This window comes from Onychostoma macrolepis, chromosome 25 (assembly GCF_012432095.1).
Source record: "Onychostoma macrolepis isolate SWU-2019 chromosome 25, ASM1243209v1, whole genome shotgun sequence".
Taxonomy (NCBI): Eukaryota; Metazoa; Chordata; class Actinopteri; order Cypriniformes; family Cyprinidae; genus Onychostoma; species Onychostoma macrolepis.
In genome coordinates, this window is record NC_081179.1 from 8,890,944 (window position 1) to 8,914,140 (window position 23,197).

The 23,197-nt window shown below is 35.6% G+C and overlaps 1 protein-coding gene and 2 long non-coding RNA genes across 11 annotated transcripts; 2 read left to right on the forward strand and 1 right to left on the reverse strand.

The window, feature by feature from the left end:
• The first annotated feature begins 233 nt into the window (after nucleotides 1-233).
• Nucleotides 234-4,099, forward strand: LOC131534912 (uncharacterized). Of its 7 annotated transcripts, XR_009269465.1 has the most exons (8): nucleotides 234-360; nucleotides 495-526; nucleotides 1,530-1,769; nucleotides 1,864-1,991; nucleotides 2,706-2,805; nucleotides 2,962-3,094; nucleotides 3,210-3,273; nucleotides 3,358-4,099. It is a non-coding gene; the product is annotated as an uncharacterized LOC131534912 (long non-coding RNA). The 7 variants fall into 7 exon arrangements; XR_009269467.1 differs by lacking the exon at nucleotides 1,530-1,769; XR_009269463.1 differs by having other exon boundaries at nucleotides 239-526.
• A 2,784-nt stretch (nucleotides 4,100-6,883) lies between these two features.
• Nucleotides 6,884-8,535, reverse strand: LOC131534723 (uncharacterized). Its single transcript, XR_009269427.1, has 3 exons — nucleotides 8,007-8,535; nucleotides 7,785-7,912; nucleotides 6,884-7,117 (listed from the first exon to the last, which is right to left on the reverse strand). It is a non-coding gene; the product is annotated as an uncharacterized LOC131534723 (long non-coding RNA).
• A 5,731-nt stretch (nucleotides 8,536-14,266) lies between these two features.
• Nucleotides 14,267-18,273, forward strand: LOC131534727 (major histocompatibility complex class I-related gene protein-like). 3 transcript variants are annotated; one of them, XM_058767773.1, is made up of 7 exons: nucleotides 14,267-14,424; nucleotides 14,695-14,748; nucleotides 15,095-15,346; nucleotides 16,648-16,917; nucleotides 17,017-17,298; nucleotides 17,369-17,479; nucleotides 17,567-18,273. In XM_058767773.1, the coding sequence occupies exons 1-6, from the start codon at nucleotides 14,367-14,369 to the stop codon at nucleotides 17,473-17,475; spliced, it is 1,023 nt and encodes a 340-aa protein (XP_058623756.1). In that variant the 5' UTR covers nucleotides 14,267-14,366; the 3' UTR covers nucleotides 17,476-17,479; nucleotides 17,567-18,273. The 3 variants fall into 3 exon arrangements, with proteins under 3 accessions (XP_058623756.1, XP_058623757.1, XP_058623758.1); XM_058767775.1 differs by having other exon boundaries at nucleotides 14,346-14,424; nucleotides 14,695-14,835; XM_058767774.1 differs by lacking the exon at nucleotides 14,695-14,748.
• The last annotated feature ends 4,924 nt before the right edge of the window (nucleotides 18,274-23,197 follow it).

The window sequence follows — 23,197 nt, forward strand, 5'->3', positions numbered from 1 at the left end:
AAAAGAAAAAAAAGAAAAAAGAGTCATGTAATCATAACCAGAGTTGGGCAAATATACATCAAAATGTATTTAAAAATAAATGACCAAATACCTTAATTTTAAGTGTATCAAAATAACAACAAGTCCTCCAACTCATACGACCGTAAGGTCGTTTGTCACTATCCTCAAATACGACCCATACGAGCGTTCCCTAGATTAGCGCCCCTACCGGCAACAGGAGATGCTACAGATACTTTCACCTAAATGCATTGTGGGTTTCTTTTAAAATGCTTGCTATTTGCGTTTTAAACTCTCCCGGCTATTCGAAGTGTTTTATTGCTAAAAAGATATGGATTTTAGATAACTTCAAGACACGTACAGGTAGAGTTTCCACTCGTAAAGTAACGTTAGTCGATCGTCCCTTATTTATGAATGAAATTATGTCGTGTTTCAAATCGATACTGTAACGTTACACTGTTTGTCCCATTATTTCAATTCATTATTTTGACGTTCAGATCGTTCAAGTGGACCCTGCCAGCATTATAAAGTTAGTTTTCATTGTGATATTTGTTTGAAATTAGCCTGTGGTTGGAAAGTGATCATGTAAAAGTCCACACATTTACCATTTTTTTTTTTACCATAGTTACGTAGTTTTAATGTGGTATTTGTAGTTAAAACACGGTATCCACAACACTTACCTTGTTTCACCACAGTAACTGTGTTTTTACTGTGTACTATTTGTATTTAAAGCACATAACACAATATTTACCATGTTTTTACCACAGTAGCTTAGTTTTAATGTGGTATTTGTAGTTAAACACACGGTATCCACAACACTTACCTTGTTTTACCACTGTAACTGTGTTTTTACTGTATACTATTTGTAGTTAAAGCACAATAACACAACATTTACCATGTTTTTACCACAGTAACAGTTTTAATGTGGTATTTGTAGTTAAAACACGGTATCCACAACACTTACCTTATTTCACCACAGTAACAGTTTTTACTGTGTACTATTTGTAGTTAAAGCACATAACACAATATTTACCATGTTTTTACCACAGTAGCTTAGTTTTAATGTGGTATTTGTAGTTAAACACACGGTCTCCACAACACTTACCTTGTTTTACCACAGTAACTGTGTTTTTACTGTGTACTATTTGTAGTTAAAGCACAAAAACACAACATTTACCATGTTTTTACCACAGTAGCTTTGGATAAAATAGTCTGCTATGTAAATTTAACTGTTTTTACTGCACACTATTTGAAAAGCACAACACTAACCATGATTTTACTGTAATTACTGTGTTTATTGTGTACTCTTTGTAGTTAAAGCACAGTACACAACACTTAACATACTTTGAAAACTGTGTTTTTACTGTGTAATGTTACTATTTGTAGTTAAAGCACAGTAACACCACATTTACCATGTTTTTACCACAGTAACGTAGTTTTAATGTGGTATTTGTAGTTAATCACATAACTTGCCATGCCTTTAATACTTTTATGTAAAAAAAAAAGTAATTCAATATTTTTTTGTCTTGCAGTTTCTTCAGATCACATACATCTCCATCTCCTACAACAACCTTTAGTGTCCAGCAGCTGTTTAACAGCTCTCTCTCTCTCTCTCTCTCAGCTTTTCCTTGCCTATTTTTCTGAACTGTTATTCATAATTAATTTACACATATTTGCTCTCTTTCTTCCTTTCTCTTTTTCATCATGGCATATTTTCAAAGCTCAGAATTGAATTTTGATCGGTTATGTCAAAAAGCTGCTGATATTAACAGGTAACTTGTACTGGAAGCTCCCTGAACCTGAAGAAGCTGCCAGGGAGGCTAAAGTCCTTCAAAGGTTCAACATTTTCTGTTTTCTTTGTTTCAGCTAAAAAGGAAGACCAAAGGAAGGCCTGTCGAACTCTTGTCTTGTCTTGTTTGTGGAGAGGGATGAATCTGGCCATCTTGTGTGTTTATGGAGAAGACCAAAAGCTGCAAAGGCAAACATTTCCAATGGTACGTCTGTCCTGGTCTTAACCCTTTGACTGAACTTTACGGCAGTTACATTTTGCACAGCATTTGATGTTTCTTAAACTTTGGTTTACACATCCCACGGCCCCATCAGGAAGAGCCCTCAACAAAGTCTTACGCTGTCCGTGTTGATTTTTATTGAACACATCTGTCTAAGCAAGAGTCTGGAAATGCTAGTTTAAATTGTCACGTGACAAATCAGATCTTCAATTAAATTGGCCAAATCAGATCACTATATATACTATAATGAGGACTACTGTATTTTAGCATCCACACCAACAAATTATAAAGTTCAGTTTATTATTATACAAGCTGCAGTTAAGTTGTTGTCTGCCACTTTAAATGCTCAAGCTCTTTAAAGTCAGGTGAATTCTGATTGGCTGTTTTTATTGTTCATCAGCTGGAAAATTAATTCCAATTATATTGTTCCTCTGTCTTTTTAAATGTTAAAAAAATGAAAATAGATTCTGATGATATTGTTACTCTGTCATTAAATGTTAAATAGCTGCGGTATAGACTCATGTTTAAAATAATTCATATTAATATAGCTTGATACAGCTTTTTCTAAAAAAAAAAAAAACTTTTTCCTCTCATTTCGTTAAACTTAAACGCACAATTCTGCCTTTCTTTGCCTATTTCTCTTCATCTTAGTCCTTTACTCCGTCACTCACTCACACATTCTTTTTGCTCTGTTGTAAGGTAGAAACAGAGAGTTTGCATGATGGCCTTTTTCAGTTTTGTCAACTGAACAGCTGCTAGTGAGAGTCAGCGAGTTCTTGTCATGATGAGCCCTCGCCAGGTAAGGTTTGTAGAAAATTATAATCAATATTTATTCATCAAATCCTCTGACCTGAATCTTTTGGGGAATGAACTTAAATATATGTGTCTTAATTTATATGTTTAACCAACAGCATTAATTAAACATGGGGTCAATAGATATTTTCTTGTTTTACAGCCAAAATGGAAGACCAAAAACACAAAGAAAATCAATCACAGCAAGCCAGTCAAACCAGTCCTGTTGGGAATGAACATGGTCTTCTTGTGCCCAAACAGAGAAGACAGAACTGAAAATTTGCACATTTCCATTGGTATGTATGTATTCAAGAAATACAGTTAAATGTAGTACAGCATTTGATGTTGATCTCTCAAAGGACTCTTCAAGTCAGCAGTTATCATCTTTCGCATACACATCTTTTTTTATAGCTCCTAGAATGAGCAAATAAGCTGTGCATCATCTCTGGATTTGGGAAGGAAATGACCGAATATGGTGAGTACTGACACCTGCACCTATTCACCAAAACTATTTCTCTGGAGTTATCATTGACTTATTGTTTTGTCTGTTTGTTTGAAGGAGGATGAAGCCAGTTGATGAAGATATCAATTCAGTGGCCACCAAGTGAAGCACTGCTGCCTGAACCCATCAGATATCTGCTGTGAAGACTGCATTCACGAACAGCTCTACTGCGACAGCTCAGATGTTACGGCCTATAAAAGAAACTTACCAACTGAACAACTGCAAGATAGTGGTAGCCCATAGTGATAGCCCATACCTCCAACAACATTCAACAGGAATCAATGGAAAGTCCAGTGCAACAATTATAAATAATATTATATATTGTTTATTGATTTACAGCACCCTAAATGATTTTGTTCCTCCAGGACATCTACACCAGGTGGTTTGTGAAGAAAGCACGGAGGACCATCAGACTCCAGCCACCCCAACCATGGACTGCTTTCACCGTTACCTTCAGCAGAACCCGCACCAGCAGACTGCGAGACAAGTTCTTTCCACAAGCAATCGGACTGAACTGAACTCGTACCATTAACACCACACACACCCCACCAACCTCTTATGCACTGCACTCTATCACTTACACTGACTGGACTCTGACTCACTATTATTCTGCACCCTGACATTATGTGTGCATTAATTCATACTGTACTGCACTGCAAAGGTATATGTGTACTGTGATTATTGTGTTTTATTATTGTTTTAATTTTGTGCTCTCTGTATAGTATAATATTTACCATATGTTGTTCTCTACATGTATTGTGTATGTATATATATATATATATATATATATATATATATATATATATATATATATATATATATATATACATATAGCTTTAACTACATATGTTGAATATATATTCAATATGTGTCATCCATAATGTCATGCTGCAGTTTGCACAAAAGACTTTCAAAACCTGTACGTGTTCATGGTATTGTGACAATAAAGTGATTTGATTTGAATTAGTCACATTTCTTTTGTTCGTCAGTACTGTAATGTGATGGATAACAACTGCAGATTGTTCATGAAATTGAAGAAGAAGTTTATGATAGGGACATGGACAAGCAAGCAAGAGGAAGAAAACCAGGAGATCTCTGATGATGAGAAGGAAACTGAATGTGATTCTATGATGCTCAAGACATTTCACCATGCATGCATTTGGGTGGCTTCATCTGATTATTTGATTAATATAATATGGTTTTAAATAACTATTTTTTTATTTCTCTTGAATATGATTTGTCTTTATATGCTATTTTAGCTGTTTTTATGCTGTATCCTCCAGTAAAGTATTGCACATGGTGTTGGATAATAAAGTATGGTGAATATTCTGTATTAAGGATGGTGTTTGGTACATACACCATTTCATTTTGTAAACAATACATATAATTACCATGATTGTTTGAATTAAGACATTATCATTAGGTCATATTAATGACTATGTTACATTAGGGGAAGGCTGAAAGATGCATTAGCAGAGACTGCATGGACTAAATTGCTACAAGCACTTCATGCATACCTGAGGATGATTTACCAGGAAAGATCAACATGAATAGTATAATGAAGATGAGCATGTACATTACTGAGGTCCAACACTTGAGTAGGACAAAAATGCAATTTTTTTGACAAGACTTTTACAAATTCAAGGTCTTTTATGCTGTGATTCTTGGCAATGCACGAATTGTATGACTTTGCACATGAACTACACACTGTCTGTACCTTGTCTTACTGAATGACACATTGGCGTAATACTGTAATAGTACAATGAAGTGTCACAATATGTATTGGTTGTCTAATTTGGTGTCTTTGTTTACTGCCAGCATTGTATTCTTGTTCTTGATCTAATTAAATAAATGGAGCCCGTTCCAAATGGCAATTTTTGGGGTCCATTCTTATTCTAACTTGCCACAACTTACATAATGGCAAGTTGTTGAAAAGACAATCTAAAATAAATTTTCAGACATAAATGCAACTCAGCACAGTTTGTTGTCCATGATGAGAATAGATCTGTGTATGTTTTGCAGCCCTTCAATCCCCAGGGGCCCAGCAGAGACCCCTGGAAGAGCAGAAAAATTTAACATTTCAAATGGCTGTAAATCAAAGTCTGATTATAGTATCAAACAGAAAATTGGCAAGACAACTACTTGTGCTATGTTTACTAAATAATGTTGGACACAGTTTTCAAACATATATGGAAAGATGGTATAAAGGTGTTTAAAAAAGTGCTCTTAGTAAAATACCAAATTTCAGCCTGTCTCTTAAATATGTCATAGATGGTTGCACAATGAACATGTTTAGATATACCTTTGTTCAAAAAAGATTGTATTTTCCCCCAATTCATTATTAAACATTTTAAACTACATTACCCATAAGCCTCTGCCATTCTATCCATTGAACGCAAAAGACCTATTTGTAGTTCAATGAAGTTATGCTTAGGGTTAGGGTTACGATCTCGGTAAAGAGGTGATTTCTCACGAAATAGCAACACTTAATTGTTAACTGAAGGTATTACTGACGCATTAATAACAGCAAAACGTACTTTGCAACATTAAGCGTTTTTTTAAAATTTGGGTTAAGCGAGCGCCAAGAGAAGTTCAAAGCCAATGGCAACCCGGTTGAGCAGAGGCGTCACACTTACTTGTCCATATATGGTCATCTTCCGGGTTCTTGTGGTGAATGGACCGATAATAAGATAAAAATTTATTTGTCTCCACTCAATATAAAACTGCAACAACAGATTGCATCGTGTGGTTAACCTAATTCAGCAATAGATTTGTTGATTACAGTGATTTTTTATTAATTATTATTATTTTTTAAACAAGGGTGTAATGGTTTCCATTGTATACATTGTTTACACTAACATTAATTAATATACAATATTTAAACTCAAAGGATTGCCTATACTTTCATTTGCTTACAAAAAAACTACAACTCTCATAATTATTCAAACAACATCAATTTTGCTTCTGTAACATTTACAGTGTATTTATAGTGTATTAAAGATATACAATTAATTACCTGTATTTCCTGGAAATGGACCCTGCAATCTTGCCAATCTTATAAATAATAAATGGCAATAATAAAAATATGAATCACACACTTTGTAGTCATTTCTCAGTGTTTATTGATATGTCAAACGTTTCCAAGACAAACATAGTGCCCAGAACAGCATTCTCTCTCTAGTTTGTCACTATGAAAAAAAAAAGAAAAAAAAAAAAAAAGTAGTTGATTATGAAAATGTATCTGCAAAGACGTAATCAATTATAGTGAAATATAACAACTTAAATCAATGGCTGATTGATAAAGTAATTAATGGGTACATGGAAACAAACATGTAACTAAAAAGTATGCAATAGAAGACCCCTTTAAAAAAAAAAGTCTAATATTCAAAAAGAAAAAGAGAGTTTGTTTACAGAAAAACATTATAAGATGCCAAATAATATTTTACAAACTGGAAGTTTTGAGCCTCCAATTGAAAAGACATTATTTTTTTCCCCTTTAATGAACAAATAGGCCAAAAATGTATCTCCTATAATCATTGTTTCTTCTATTGTGACTATATGCACGACAAATTAAAATGGTTGATAACAATTATAATTTTATAATTATAAAAGTCATAGTGATAGCGACAGAAGTGCTCACAGTAGAGATGGGAGTGTTGACTGTAGAGGAAAAATTAATACACGTAGACATGCTAAGACTGGACGTTGGTAGTAAAGGACTGAGAGCAGATGTGAGAGCAGAGAGAGAGACAGAGATGTGGAAGCTTTTGAAACGGCTGATATTGTGGAGAGCTGATGGAGTAGTATGTGAGAAATCCTGCAACACAGAAAGAGAATTTAATCACATGATGAACAATTAAAATATTGACAACAACAAATGGCAGACAACAACACAACTATAGAGCGTGCTTATAATAAATAGAATATTATTGTCTGTTGGTGTGGATGCTAAATGGTTCTCAATATAGTTAATGTTCTTGGTGTGAACAGCTTTAAGTGATCTGATTTGGCCAAATTAATTGAAGATCTGATTTGTCACGTGACAAGTTAAACTAGCATTTCCAGACTCTTGCTTAGACAGATGTGTTCCATAAAAATCAACGGACAGATATCATGTACTGTTAGAACGGGAAGAGACTGCGCCAATTTGTAAAGATTAATAAAGAATACAATTGACTTAATATAAACTTTATGATACAAACACTCTGACTACTTACAATGGGCACAATCTGCATGAGAGTTGAGGCAAAGGCCAATGACAGCAGTAAGAGTAGAAGTCGTAGAACTTTGTAGGAATACACAGTATATCATATGAATTTGCTGAAATTCTATGGATTATTACTACTTCGGCGTAAGACTTTGTTGAGGGCTCTTCCTGATGGGGCCGTGGGATATGTAAACCAAAGTTTAAGAAACATCAAATGCTGTGCAAAATGTAACTGCCGTAAAGTTCAGTCAAAGGGTTAAGACCAGGACAGACGTACCATTGGAAATGTTTGCCTTTGCAGCTTTTGGTCTTCTCCATAAACACACAAGATGGCCAAATTCATCCCTCTCCACAAACAAGACAAGACAAGAGTTCGACAGGCCTTCCTTTGGTCTTCCTTTTTAGCTGAAACAAAGAAAACAGAAAATGTTGAACCTTTGAAGGACTTTAGCCTCCCTGGCAGCTTCTTCAGGTTCAGGGAGCTTCCAGTACAAGTTACCTGTTAATATTAGCAGCTTTTTGACATAACCGATCAAAATTCAATTCTGAGCTTTGAAAATATGCCATGATGAAAAAGAGAAAGGAAGAAAGAGAGCAAATATGTGTAAATTAATTATGAATAACAGTTCAGAAAAATAGGCAAGGAAAAGCTGAGAGAGAGAGAGAGAGAGAGCTGTTAAACAGCTGCTGGACACTAAAGGTTGTTGTAGGAGATGGAGATGTATGTGATCTGAAGAAACTGCAAGACAAAAAAATATTGAATTACTTTTTTTTACATAAAAGTATTAAAGGCATGGCAAGTTATGTGATTAACTACAAATACCACATTAAAACTACGTTACTGTGGTAAAAACATGGTAAATGTTGTGTTTTTGTGCTTTAACTACAAATAGTACACAGTAAAAACACAGTTACTGTGGTAAAACATGGTAAGTGTTGTGGATACTGTGTTTTAACTACAAATACCACATTAAAACTACGTTACTGTGGTAAAAACATGGTAAATGTTGTGTTACTGTGCTTTAACTACAAATAGTAACATTTATTTTTTTTAATGACTACCAAATTATTACCGTAAAAGCTGTGAAGCTCAGTGAACAATCACTAACTCATGCCGTATAAGGGTGGAACGAGACTTCATAACTGATCATTTGCAAGTAAGTGCTGACTGAAAGCATACAGTATGCATGTCAGCAATATGAGCGAAATTCTTCAGATTTTATAGCTATTATTATTATTATTATTAGAAATTTCAGAAGGAATGATTGAGTCATGATAAATCAACTTTTTGGATTGACAACTTTTTTGCTTGTACTAAATGAAGAAATTTTGATTCATGTATGATATCATACCACATGCTGAAGTTGAGTTAAAGGGGACATAACACCCCCAATTCGCCCAATCTCATGTTAATCTTCAGTACATATAGAGTATTGCATATTTCATATCTCCAAAGAGTCTTTAGTTTTATCATACACTCTCAGAAATAAAGGTACAAAAGCTGTCACTGGGGCGGTACCTTTTCAAAAGGTACATGTTTGTACCTAAAGGGTCCATTTTGGTACCTTAAAGGTACATATTAGTACTTAAAGTGTACATATTTGAACCTAATAGGTACAAAAGTGTACCTTTTGAAAAGGTACCACCCCAGTGACAGCTTTTGTACCTTTATTTCTGAGAGTGTATTTATGAAAGAAATATTTACGATTCTCTCCGAAAACAGCTGAGCTTCTGGAGGCGTGCTGTGGGCGGAGCTAAAAAAATCACCAGCACTTACGTGCCAATTGCCAACAAAACACAGTAATTTGATGAAACAGAAATTTTCACTAAAATTTACATAGAACAAATGACTTTTACTGCCACATGTTTGTACTGCCTCAGTTCGAGCAGCACGTGAAACAATTGTCTTTTCATATTTACATTTTTATCTGTGTTGCTTTGTCTCGACACAAAGCAACATAGGTGAGTGGAAAAATGGCTTAAAACAACAGACAAAATATATTCTGTTAAACTATCAGTTGAGATCTAAACATTCTGCCAATCAAAGCTTCAGACAAATGTGAAAGGGGAAGTCAAGGCTTATGGTTTAAAGGTTCTCCATACTAGAACTAGCAAAACATTAACAGCTGAAAAGCAGTGAACAATCACTAATAACCTAAAATTGTGGAACAAGCCTGTAGTTATTTCCCTGTTGATCATCTGCCAGTGAATGCTGACTGAAAGCAAACAGTATGTATGTCAGCAAGACAGCTTTCTTAATCTTTTTCTGCTTTCACTTCCAATAGTTTCTTCAAAAGAGTTTGAAGGTTTATTTAAAACTCATTGTTTACTTGTTTGCTTTCATTGACAAACAAACAAACACCAGTGCACTTCTGCTTGATTCTTTTTCACAATGTTGACTCAAAAGTTAATTTGCATATTTTGGCTTAAAAACTTCCTAGTTAGCAACTCTTGATTCCATAGAGAACTTTAGGAGGAAGCAAAACTCAGATATGAAGATTAATCTGGTCAGTTGCAGCAGATCATGGTATATGTAGTTTTGCAGTATACAGTATACAGTCTACTGTATACAGATTCTTTTTTTTTTTTAAAGGCAAATAAAAATATAAAATAAATATAAAAATACACAAAACAAGCTAACAAATCAACTATAACATTTCCAATTTTATGCTTTATTTCACAGGCTCTCACTCCTTATGGTTGCTTGCAACATACATTAAAGGACAAACGCTGTTTCCTGAATTTAGCTATATAGTGATGCTGGATCATGTCAGAATTCTGTACTATAACGGTGAGACAAAAACTTTCCATCCAAGAGGAAATACAGCAACTGAATACAATGAGTTTGATTCAAATGTTCTCCTCACAGTAAGTTGTTAGTAGGAACAAACCTGTGGCAGGTACAGCAATTATGTATTTGTTTTGAATTTGATCATGCTTGAAATTTTATTACAAACATTACATATAAATTACAGAAATACAATCCTTTGGACGATAATAATAATAACAATAATAAGGTATAATAGTAATTATTATTATTATTATTTTATTACTATTTTAAATAAACACTAATGTTTATCAGACACTGGTTGTCTGTGAGCTGCTGGACCATGACAAGCCTGGAAAGATGATTATCAAAGATACTTCAACAACTTTACTTACAATGTGACTGTAAATATTACACGAATTAATCAAACCTCATCTATAAGAATTTAAGCAGGATTTTGCAAAGATCTTTTACCCAGTTTGCATAACAACTCTCAGAAATTAATTACCTTAAAAAGAGAGGAGATCAAGTGAACAGGAGGAGTAAGTCCTCAAGAACACATCTTCCCAACATTTGTATTATGAATCTGCCATTCCAGATGTTTAAAAACAATCTTCAGGCTCATAAATAAAGGGATAGTTCACCCAAAAATGAAAATTCCGTCATCAATTACTCATCCTCATGCCGTTCCAAACCCGTAACACCTTTGTTCATCTTCGGAACACAAATAAAGACATTTTTGGTGAAATCTGAGAGCTCTGACTCGGCATAGACAACAACACAATTGAAATGTTCCCAGCCCCAGGAAGGTATCTAGTAAGGATATTGTTAAAATAGCCCATGTGTTATCACTGCCCTTGCATAGGGCTGTTATGTCCCGGTGTATTCTGGGTGGCGTGGTCGACTATAGGATTTTTATTGTTGGTAACTTCCTCTACCTGACCACTCTTGCCACATTTGGCGTAGTCGGCAGGATCTCTCTTATTATTGGTAATTTCATCTACCTGACCACTCTTGCCACGCACAAACACACACACACACACACAGGCCTATATATATATATATATATATAAATATAAGTTTACATAAAGCTTAACTGTTACTGCTTGATGGCGGTCCTTGCATTGTTTCTATATAAAGCGATTTTATTCTTGAACTGGATAATACAGGGTATGAGATGATTCTTTTCAGACCACTTGCACTTACAAATGTGAGAATATGAGCCATGTAATATCAGTCAAGTCAAGTCAAGTTGAGCTTTATTGTCATTCCGCTACATGCGGGGCATAAAGTGCAACGAAATGTCGTGCCTCACAGGACCACGGTGCTACATAAATACAGGCATACAGCAATGACGTAAAACAATATAAACCTATACACAACTATCCTACTGATAGATTTTGACTATAAATATACTATATATAATTTTTTTTTACCTATACATAAACTAAAAAATACAAACTATACAGACTATACGAGTGCTTCAGAGAAATACTGTACATGTGCGAAGAGAATCATTGTGAGTCAGCAGCTGGCTGGGGAACAGTGCAGGATGATTTGTAGTGCATGAGCATGTAAACATACGTATATTACTGAGTCTTTTTGTGGGATTTGTATACACACAGCAGTGTGTGTGAAAAGTGTCAAGTGCGCATAGAGGAGGAGAGTGTGCTACTACAGGTGGTTTGTACAGGCCCACTCACCTGTGTGTAGCACACTTTGATTGCACAAAAAAAGTTCCATAAGTTTCAGATGATCCATGTTTCAGGAGGTAGGGGGTTTTGTATGGGGTTTCAGAGAGGGGTGGGGTGATTTGAGTTCAGGGCTCTCACAGCCTGGGGGGAAAAGCTGTTGAGCAGTCTGGCAGAGTGGGCTCTGATGCTCCGGTACCGTCTTCCTGACGGTAGGAGCTGGAAGAGACTGTGGGAGGGGTGTGTGGAGTCCTTCACGATACTATTGGCTTTGCTGGAGCATCGTGTGAGGAAAATGTCCAGGATGGAGGGGACACCGATGATCTTTGCAGCTGTGTTCACTGTCCGCTGGAGGGTCTTGCTGGAGGGTCTTGCGGTCTTTTAGCTATATTAAATATGAGATTTAATATAGCTAAAATTGTGTCCATGTAATTTTTTTTTTTTACCATAGTAAATAATAATAATGTAATTTGTCTTTTTTTATTGCAAAAAAATCTACACTTGCATGGATGTATAGGACTACACCGAATTTACACAGTGTAGGTCACTATTACAATCATAGCAGCCACAAATGAAATAAATCAAATAGGCTAAATTATCCAGGAAATTACATAAACCGAAATAAGTGAAAAGGTTCCAATTTTTTTTTGTGGACAAATATTCGTTATCATACAAATCTGAAAGCAAGTCTGCAAAAATAGCCTCACAACCATCTAAGGCAATAACATTCGCAAAATAACCCGACTGTAAGTAGGCTACATTAACATAGTTAACTCTTATTTTACGCCATTCATATTTCAATTTATTCCCGCATTTTCCCGAGAAGTCTCAGGTATAACGGAAGTAGGCTACAGATACACTGGGTTCTTCTCACCGATCGAACTCAGCCACCTTGAAGGACATATCAATTCTCTAATTGCACCGCGAGGAGGCGAGGAACGAGGAGTGAGGAAGCTGCAGAGGAGCTACGAGTACACATGTATCCTGCGGAAGTGTTTTTCGTGGAAAAAACAGAGGCACACACTAATTCTCCTCCCCCCTTCACACCTGTCATAATCATTTTAATTTAGGCTATATTTTACCTTTGCAGTTTAAATAAACCATACATGTCATAGGCTATAGCCTATTTCAACAGGCATCTTTCTTTATTAATAGGCTATTTATTATGAAAGTCTTAAATAACAAACTTTAATAACATAAAGGCAGATCCCTTTATTGCAGCTGATGACAATTTGAAGTGACGCTTGAGTGGTCAAGAATAGGCTATTCCAATGTACAAATAACCGTTACCTTGTCCAAATACCCACACTTGCGGTCTTTGCACTTAACCACTTGACAACTTATATGACGTATTTCCTGTATTTGGCCTAAGTGTTCAAGTGAGGATGAAGACCACAAGTGTGTGTCGAACTTTTCATTAGGCTACCTGATGGGACACACTTATAGTGTTGTAAAAATGCAAGTGTTTACATAGCTTTATTTTACTTTGCATTTTAAAATCAACTTCTAAATGTCTGTTCAGCAGTCTCTATAACATGATAATTTAATTTGTGATGCTTCTAATTAAGTGATAAAAAGCAGTTGCAAATGTTGTAGCCTACAAAATAAATATCACCACTACTCATCTTTGCACAAATAAAACGTAAAAACACAGTTTTTCTTCCAAATTATATGTAATATCTAATTATTATATTAATATTTAACTTACATTGGAAAGGTTTCCGTGACCTCTCGCGAGATCTCGGCAAAAAGTCTCACGATTTATTTCCAGAACATGATGCATGATGGGATACACTAAGCCTCGAATTGCGCTCCGGAGTGGTATTTGAGATAGTGTGCGTTAAGGGCACTACGCTTTGCCGTTTTTAAGACCTGGGACAGTCTTGCGCACTCTCAAGATTGCCTTGTTTTTGGACAAGGCAATCTTCTTTGATTCACCTGCAGTGTTGCCAATTTAGCAATTTTGTAGCTAGGTTTAGCGACTTCCCCACCCCTTTTGAGACTTTTTTCAAAAGTCTAGTGACAAATATAGCAACTTCTTGGACAAACCTATTTAAGTTCTCATCTTGCCCACTGATCTATATTCATCTTTATACAGTAGATCAGTGAATTTGCCATTATAATGTCATCTAGTAATATTTAGCTACCAGTTTTAGCTACTTTCAATTGAAAGCAGTTGGCAACACTGTTCCTCTGCTCTGTCCTTCATCCTTCCCTAATATCCTAAGGGGGGTGGAGCTAAGAAGCTAGGAAAGGAGGATGCCCAATTAAGAAATGAGAAGCGCACTGCTTTATGTAAAAGCAGAAGTTAGCTGCTGTCCTTGTGAAAAGGGTCTATTCTCAAAATTCTCTGTGATTATCAAAACTACATACTACTACAGACGTTTTCGTCAACAACAAAATGAACACACCCTGTGCTCTTATGTGTTTCGTTTTGGTTCCAGTTTCTGTTTCAACAGGTATGATTCCACCGTATACTACTTGATAAGAAGCATGTTTTGATTTGTTTTTAATGTTCATTCCTATTGGAGCTCTGCAATTATTTTACAAACACGCCTTCACGTGGAAGCTAGTCAGATTTTTGTGTCTGCCAGTATGGGCGTTTCATTGAGACTGAACCCACTAGTTTTACGTGGCTAGCGCTAAACTATAAAGTGCTTCTAATTTCTTAATTGTACATCCTTGTTTCCTTTCCTCGCATTTTAACTCCCCTCTACTCCACCCCTTAGGATGTAAGGAAAGAGAACGAAGACAGAGGAATCGAAAGAAAAAAAAAAGAAACCGTATGGAATATTTTTGATCATTCGAGCCTCACTTCAAAGCGTCATCAGCCGCGCTCGAGGGATCTGTCACCTGCCCTTTGAAATTGGGTTATTAAGAAAAGTCATAATAAAAATTAATAAAGCAAAATGCCCTGTCGAAATATGTCAGATTTAACGTTTATTTAAATGGCAAAAATTAAACATAAATTAAACTTATTGTAACAGGTCTGAAGTGGAGGAGAATTTATACGTGCTTTATTTATTCCAATTATTCCAATATTACACTAAAATAAAGTCCCTATTAATTGACACTAGAACCTCCCACTGATGAATTACAAATTAACACGTGTTTTATCTGTTGTTTCAGGTTCTCACACTTTGATGGGGCTTGCAACGTACATTACAGGAGAAGGAGCATTTAGTGCGTCAGTTATGTTGGATGACATTACCGTAGCGTATTATAATTCAGAAACAAAGATCTATGTTGCAAGAGGAAATGATACAAATGAAGATGATGTTTTAAAACCAAATGACCTCAGGTCTTTAAGTGACATTGTGCTTAATTTTTTTATAAAAAGATCATATTACCTGAGACCTGACAACAACACAGAAAGTGAAAGTAAGTTGAGTTGGCTAAAGTGATTGGCTCAGATTCTGCAGGAATAGTTTATCACTGCGTTATTGTTTGATGTTTATGAATGAAAGATATGTAAATACATGAAGATACATTAAAAAATATGTTATGTAAAGGGTTTGGTTTTGTAACAAATACATTGTTAGTTTACGATAGATGTGATAAAATAATCCAGCTCACACTTGAAATGAACAATTTGTTTATTTATTGTTATTTTATTTTACACATGGAGGAAAAAAAACATTTCGGCATAATTATTAGGCACGTTGATATTCTGATGATATTTATTTCCAAGCACATTTTACCAATTCCAAACCACAATCTTAATAACAACTATTAATTTTGTGTTTAATCATTTATGAGTGATATAATTGTCCATGAAGGCTGGAAGAGAAAAACTCCTTATATTCAGGTGTGCAGAATTATTAGGTAGCCTATGTTTTCTTTTACTGATAAAATGAGCCAAAAAAAGAGGTTTAGACTGAAATGTCAAAAATGATTAAATACCCATGAGAAATATATAAAAAAATAAAATAAAAAAAATTAGGTGTAAAACCATCAGAAAACATTTTTTAAGTCTCCAGCGCCACCATTTTCCAGAACTACCTGGAGTCTCCAGAAGTGCAATGTGTCAGGTTCTCAGAGACCTTGCTTGGGCAAAAAATCCTAAGAAATGACCCTCACTTAATAAGAATAACATGCTGAAGTAATGTGAAATATATTAAGATCGACAGATACGTTTTGAGTGACTCTTGAAGGACCAGCATCACATCCTCTTGTACCACTTTTTGAAGAATTTATCTTCCAGAATCTGGCGGTAAGTTTTAGGAGCTCATTTTTATTCCACCCCATATCCTGAAAAGTCTGTCTGCAGAACTGACTAAAAATGAGCCCCTAAAACTTACTGTCTAAACTTTGTAAACTTTCTCTTCCAGCCTTCATGGACCATTATATATCACTCATAAATGATTAAATACAAAATTAATAGTAGTTATTAAGATTGATGTGGTTTGGGATTGGTAAAATGTGCTTGGAAAAAAATATAATCAGAATATCAATGTGCCTAATAATTATGCACGAGGTGTACAGTGTAAGGCAATCCAATATCTCCACCCACTATATTTAAACAATTACTTCTATTTTGATTCTAATTCATTATCTATCAACAGTATTAACAAACGATGGGAGCTAGCTTAAAGAGAAACAGATCAAGTTTATTACAAGACTTTTCAAAGAGCTTCTGAAGCCAAATGTGTTGAAATTTCACTGTCTTTATTTCCTAACAGACCATGTGGTTCATCAGGCGATGGGTCTTTTTGAACAGAGAGATGATAAACCTGTACTGATCACCAAAACTGCTTATAGAAGCTCTTCAATTGATGAGCTGCGTTTTATTGATGGCAAATTCACATATCAGGGGCTTTCAAATTACACTGAACCTGAAATAAAACCCAATATAGAACTGTCCAAGTTACTTTTTAAGTTAAATTACCAAGTCTGTGAAACAACGCTGAAGAATTACCTTAAAAAGAGAGAAACTCAACTAAACAGAAAAGGTATAATGCAATCTACAAATCAATAGCCATAATTTATTTTAATTTAGAAGCAATCTTTCCTTATTACTAATTTTTATTTGCCCGTCTTTCCTTCGGCAGTGAAACCGCAAGTCAGACTCATTCAGAAAGCAATCTCTGATTCTGGAGGGTCTCATTTGAGTTGTTTGGCAACAGGATTTTACCCTCGTCACATCAACCTGACCCTGTTCAGAGACGGGCAGCCTGTAGCTGATCATGAGATCACTGGAGGAGATCTGCTGCCCAATGATGACGGGACGTACCAGATGAGGAAGAGTCTGGAGATCAGTGCTGCAGACAAACACAAATACACCTGCTCTGCCACACACCTCAGTCTGGACAACACACTGGACGTCGATTTGGGTAATTAGGTGTGAAAACACTAAAAATGTGACATAACTGTGTTTCTAATCATTTTGTGAACTTTTTTCAGAATCCGAAAAGTCATTTAAATCAGCGATTCTGTCAGTGCTGATAGTTTTGGCTCTGGTGTTGGTGTTTGGGACTGGAGCCATCATATATAAATACAGGAAGGCATGAGCAGGTAGGACAAAAACTGAAATGAATAATAAGTCTAGTTTTGTTTAGAAAATACTTGAATTTTATGAATAGAATCCTTTTGATTTTGTAGATTCTAGAAGTGATTATTCTGCTGCTTCTATTAATGGATCAACATCTTCAAACAATGAATAAATGAGTTCCACCAGTTGCTTTATGATGAAAGATACCAGAGGGCAAGAGTCAAGTGTGAGGATTCAAATGCCCAACAGTTCCACATCAAATAATGTAAGAAGAAACACTTTAAAGAAACTATGGAATAAGAAGCTGTTTATTTGTGCAATTTCTTCCTTCACTGTTAAGTTCCCAGTTTAACCTCAGCAGGAGGAACAGAACCATGTAATTTCTAGAAAAGGCTGGTCCCATGTTTTGTTTCCAGGCTCATTTAATGAACATAACATGAACATAATTGTTAGCTTATATATATTATATATTATATATATAATGATATCTTTCATGACATTTAGTTATTTTGGCTACTTTAGAGCATTAAAGATGAGTGTTTCAACTTTAATATTGTAGTGTTTCAACTGTAACTGACATTGGTATTGGAACAAAAGTACTTCTTGTCATTATAAACTAACTGTGGAAAATAGTGTGTATTAGAATTATTGATCATCATTTCTTTAGCAGACATTTAAAAGAAATGTTACATGAAAAATGATAGGTTAACTGTTAGTGTTTGTGTGGTAATGTAAATAGGAGAATGTATGCCTACACTGTCTACCCTAGTGACTAAAAATGTCTAGCTTTATTTGGTTGCGACAATAAAATTCATATAACGAGCTATACGTTGTCATTAAGATTAAACATCAAATTGCAATTTCAGTATGTGAAGAAAATGTGGAAACATTATAAGATTCATGTAAATGTCATGCCACAAAAACAACAGAAAAAAAAAACATTAAACAATGAACAAAGTTATTCTGACAAACTACCTTAAGGGTTTTCTTTTTCCAAGAGAAACTATACTTTCACAGTTTTTGCATAGTACAGTTACTAAATAGATAGGCAACTCCCATTACCATTGACTGGTCAAGACCTAAAAGTCGTGATCTGTAGGTCTTCTGGAAGTTGGCTACTGTTAGTTCTAGACAAACGTGAAAGAAAAAAACCTGTTTGTGGTTTAAAGGTTGATAACCACAAACATCCATTTCCTTTTTAAATTTACCTAGCTAAATAAAAGCTGTAAAGCTCAGTCAAAACACTCACTAACTACACCCAAGGGTGGAACAAGTTTATTTCAAAGTTGATCATTTGCAAGCGAGTGTTGACTCGCATGTCAAGCCTGCATGTCAGTAATATGGACAGTAACTTTCAGTTTTTTCTACTTTTGCTTCCAATAGCTGCTCCAAAAGGTACATTTTCAAAAGAATTCCATAAAATCAAATTTTTGTAAACTAAAATTTAGATATTCTCAACCAAATTCACTCCTTCTACAAGTTTTATGTGTACCTTGCATGCTGAGCTGTTGATAACAAATAATAGCAAAATAGAACAACAATGTGACTCCAGCAGCTAAATTATCATGGTAAGCATTCCTTTGAAATTTGTCAACCAAAACTTTGACTAAAATACATGTTATGGAACATCAGTAAACTTCTACATGGTTCTTTTTCACATTGTTGACTAATCTGCGTATTTAACCTCAAAATCTCCTGGTTGCACAGAAACTTTAATTTCAAACATGCACCGTTACAATTTTTAAAAGTTTTGTTTTTGTTGTTACAATTACAATTTCCTGTTAATATATCACAGTCTCTCATTCTTTATGGTTGCTTGCTACATACATTAAAGGACAAATGGCATTTCCTGAATTTAGCTATGTAGCGATGCTGGATGATGTCAGAATTATGTATTATAATGATGGGACAAAAACTCTCCATCCAAGAGGAAATACAACAGCTGTAGAGGATGTGTTTGATTCAAATGTTCTTCTCACAATAAGTGACTACAGTCCTCTTTTATTGACACATGGGCAGTTGCAAAAAACATTTAAACAAAACTGACGGTAAGCATTGACAGTAGGCTCTATTAAAAATAATGTATACTATAAATTATGCATGTAGTGGCATCTAGTAGTCTGATTCAGTCAATGTAAAAAATCTTTGGCTTATTTAGGAAATAAATAAGCAGTAAAATATAAATGTGCATGTATTTGTGTTGTATTAAGGATTTGATAATGTTTTTTTATTTTTTTTTTCAAAGAAGTGAACACAGTGACCCCATGGATACCAAAGACCCCACAGAAAAAAAAATACATTAAAATTTATGAGCTAAAGGGATGTTAAGTTCAGTTAATTTATCTTTACATTAATGTTCTTTAGACTCCAAACCTTTATATTAGGTATATCATCTATCTGGATCAACAACATTCTAGGTGATTACAGCAGAAGTTGAGAGTACAGTGTTTACTGTCATTACAGCCAGGGCCGTCGCTAGTGTGGTGACGATTATAGGGGCCAAGGCTGGCACATGTATTTAAGCCTTGCCAATTTAAACATTCAAAAGAGTTTAAAGCATTCTGTTACGTCCAAAGACGTATATTTTTGTAATGGCTTCATGGTACTGTGTTTTCTTCTGTTGTTGTGTGTGTCTCCTGCTCTTCTCTGGCTCCTCCCACTCTCCACTCTGGCAGGTAGCCTGATTGCTCCCCCAGCTGCACCTGCACCAGCACCTGCTTACCACCCAGGAGGGAAGCAGCATAAAAGCAGAGCACAACTCTCAACAGATGAGAATCCTTCTACAGAGCATGATCTGTGTCCTGCCTAGTCCAGTTATTGAAGCTGTGGTGCAGCCTTTGGGAATCTGTATGGTTGTTAACGTTTTTGTCCTTTGGTTTAAGACTGTTGTTGTTTTCTATTGAATGCTCTAGTCCTGCTAAACACTTAAGATAAGAGTTCTGTTGCTTTGTTGTGACAAAGTACCTTTTTTTTTCTTCTTCCTTGTTTCACCTTCTTAAGCTGTTATTCATCTGATTGTTTGTTCTGTTTCAATTATCATTTGGAAACTGCAGGGAGGTGGGTGCCATTTTTATTTTGTAATTCCATGTTTTCTCCTGGTTTGTGGCTAGACAGGGAGTGAGCGTACTTTCTGTTGTTGATTTTCTTTTCTTTGAGAGATTAGTAAGAATTTAACTCCAGTTAAACTAAACTTTTGTTTATTATTTTGGCATTGCCCCCTTCTGTTTCCCCAAGTTAAAGGTGCTGTATGTAGGATTTTGACTCTACTAAAGCATAAAAATACCATAATATGTTTGCAGATATTTAAGAAACAGGCTAAATTAACATACTTGTTTATCTGAAAAACAATTCTACAGTCAGTTATTCTCCTTTGAAAATGTGCATTCCGGCCCGGAATGTCTGTGTGTTATGGTTTGTGAAACCCACCCACTGCCAGTTTACCCAATTGTATTTCGGCACCGCGGGTTGCCAGTTGGCAGAAAACAGAGCATATTTAATTTCATTCATCGTCATGTGCGGTCGTTTCTGTTGGTGTCATTAATCTGGCAACCTGCGTATGCGTCAAGTCTGAGGAGGAGGGTCCGGGTGAAAAAAAACGTCTCCAATATTTTGAATTTGGACTGCAATACCTAGTTCAATCTTACATACAGCACCTTTAATGTTAATCCAAGAAAATGAAAGAAAGAAAGAAAATCACTCACTGATCTTGACTGAATTACTTTGTAGTTTTAACAAGAATTAATCCAGTCAAACCAAAAATTATTCAGACACCAGAGATGGGGATATACAGTGAGGAAAATAAGTATTTGAACACCCTGCTATTTTGCAAGTTCTCCCACTTAGAAATCATGGAGGGGTCTGAAATTGTCATCGTAGGTGCATGTCCACTGTGAGAGACATAATCTAAAAAAAAAAAAAATCCAGAAATCACAATGTATGATTTTTTAACTATTTATTTGTATGATACACCTGCAAATAAGTATTTGAACACCTGTCTATCAGCTAGAATTCTGACCCTCAAAGACCTGTTAGTCTGCCTTTAAAATGTCCACCTTCACTCCATTTATTATCCTAAATTAGATGCACCTGTTTGAGGTCGTTAGCTGCATAAAGACACCTGTCCACCCCATACAATCAGTAAGAATCCAACTACTAACATGGCCAAGACCAAAGAGCTGTCCAAAGACACTAGAGACAAAATTGTACACCTCCACAAGGCTGGAAAGGGCTACGGGGAAATTGCCAAGCAGCTTGGTGAAAAAAGGTCCACTGTTGGAGCAATCATTAGAAAATGGAAGAAGCTAAACATGACTGTCAATCTCCCTCGGACTGGGGCTCCATGCAAGATCTCACCTCGTGGGGTCTCAATGATCCTAAGAAAGGTGAGAAATCAGCCCAGAACTACACGGGAGGAGCTGGTCAATGACCTGAAAAGAGCTGGGACCACCGTTTCCAAGGTTACTGTTGTTAACGTGTTTGGAGGAAGAAGAATGATAAGTACCATCCCAAGAACACCATCCCTACTGTGAAGCATGGGGTGGTAGCATCATGCTTTGGGGTGTTTTTCTGCACATGGGACAGGGCGACTGCACTGTATTAAGGAGAGGATGACCGGGGCCATGTATTGCGAGATTTTGGGGAACAACCTCCTTCCCTCAGTTAGAGCATTGAAGATGGGTCGAGGCTGGGTCTTCCAACATGACAATGACCCGAAGCACACAGCCAGGATAACCAAGGAGTGGCTCTGTAAGAAGCATATCAATGTTCTGGCGTGGCCTAGCCAGTCTCCAGACCTAAACCCAATAGAGAATCTTTGGAAGGAGCTCAAAGCCAGAAACCTGACTGATCTAGAGAAGATCTGTGTGGAGGAGTGGGCCAAAATCCCTCCTGCAGTGTGTGCAAACCTGGTGAAAAACTACAGGAAACATTTGACCTCTGTAATTGCAAACAAAGGCTACTGTACCAAATATTAACATTTATTTTCTCAGGTGTTCAAATACTTATTTGCAGCTGTATCATACAAATAAATAGTTAAAAAATCATACATTGTGATTTCTGGATTTTTTTTTTTAGATTATGTCTCTCACAGTGGACATGCACCTACGATGACAATTTCAGACCCCTCCATGATTTCTAAGTGGGAGAACTTAGAAAATAGCAGGGTGTTCAAATACTTATTTTCCTCACTGTGTATACATTTACTAGTGGGTGCAGGACACTATAGTTCACTTATAAGTGAGTATAGCAAAATGAAGTAAACTGTGATGTTATTATTATACCCCAAAATATTTCATACAGTGGACTACCAGTAAAATTGCTAAAAAAAAAAAATGGGACGAAAATTATTCAGACACTTTAACCTGACCATGTTTTGCTTAAGTGTTTTTTCTTTAATTGCTAATGTGACCTTTTTGCACCACAGACTAAACAAAATGAAGCATCACTTGGTAATTGGTCAAAGTATTGATAGTTGTGTAAATATCGTCATACTAACAGTTGTCTGAATTTTTAGATGATTGTAATCCATTACATAACTTTCTATCAGTTATCTGACACTGTCAGGATGAATTTGTTCTGACACAGTTTAACTCTGAGTTTTTGTCATATTTTATTACCGTTTTCTAAACTGCGATTATGTGAGAAATGTTGACGGTGTCTGAATAAATTGATTAAATGATTATTCGGTTTCTGTACCTGGACACCTACAAACTTGAGAAAACTTAAACAGTAGAAGAAGCTTG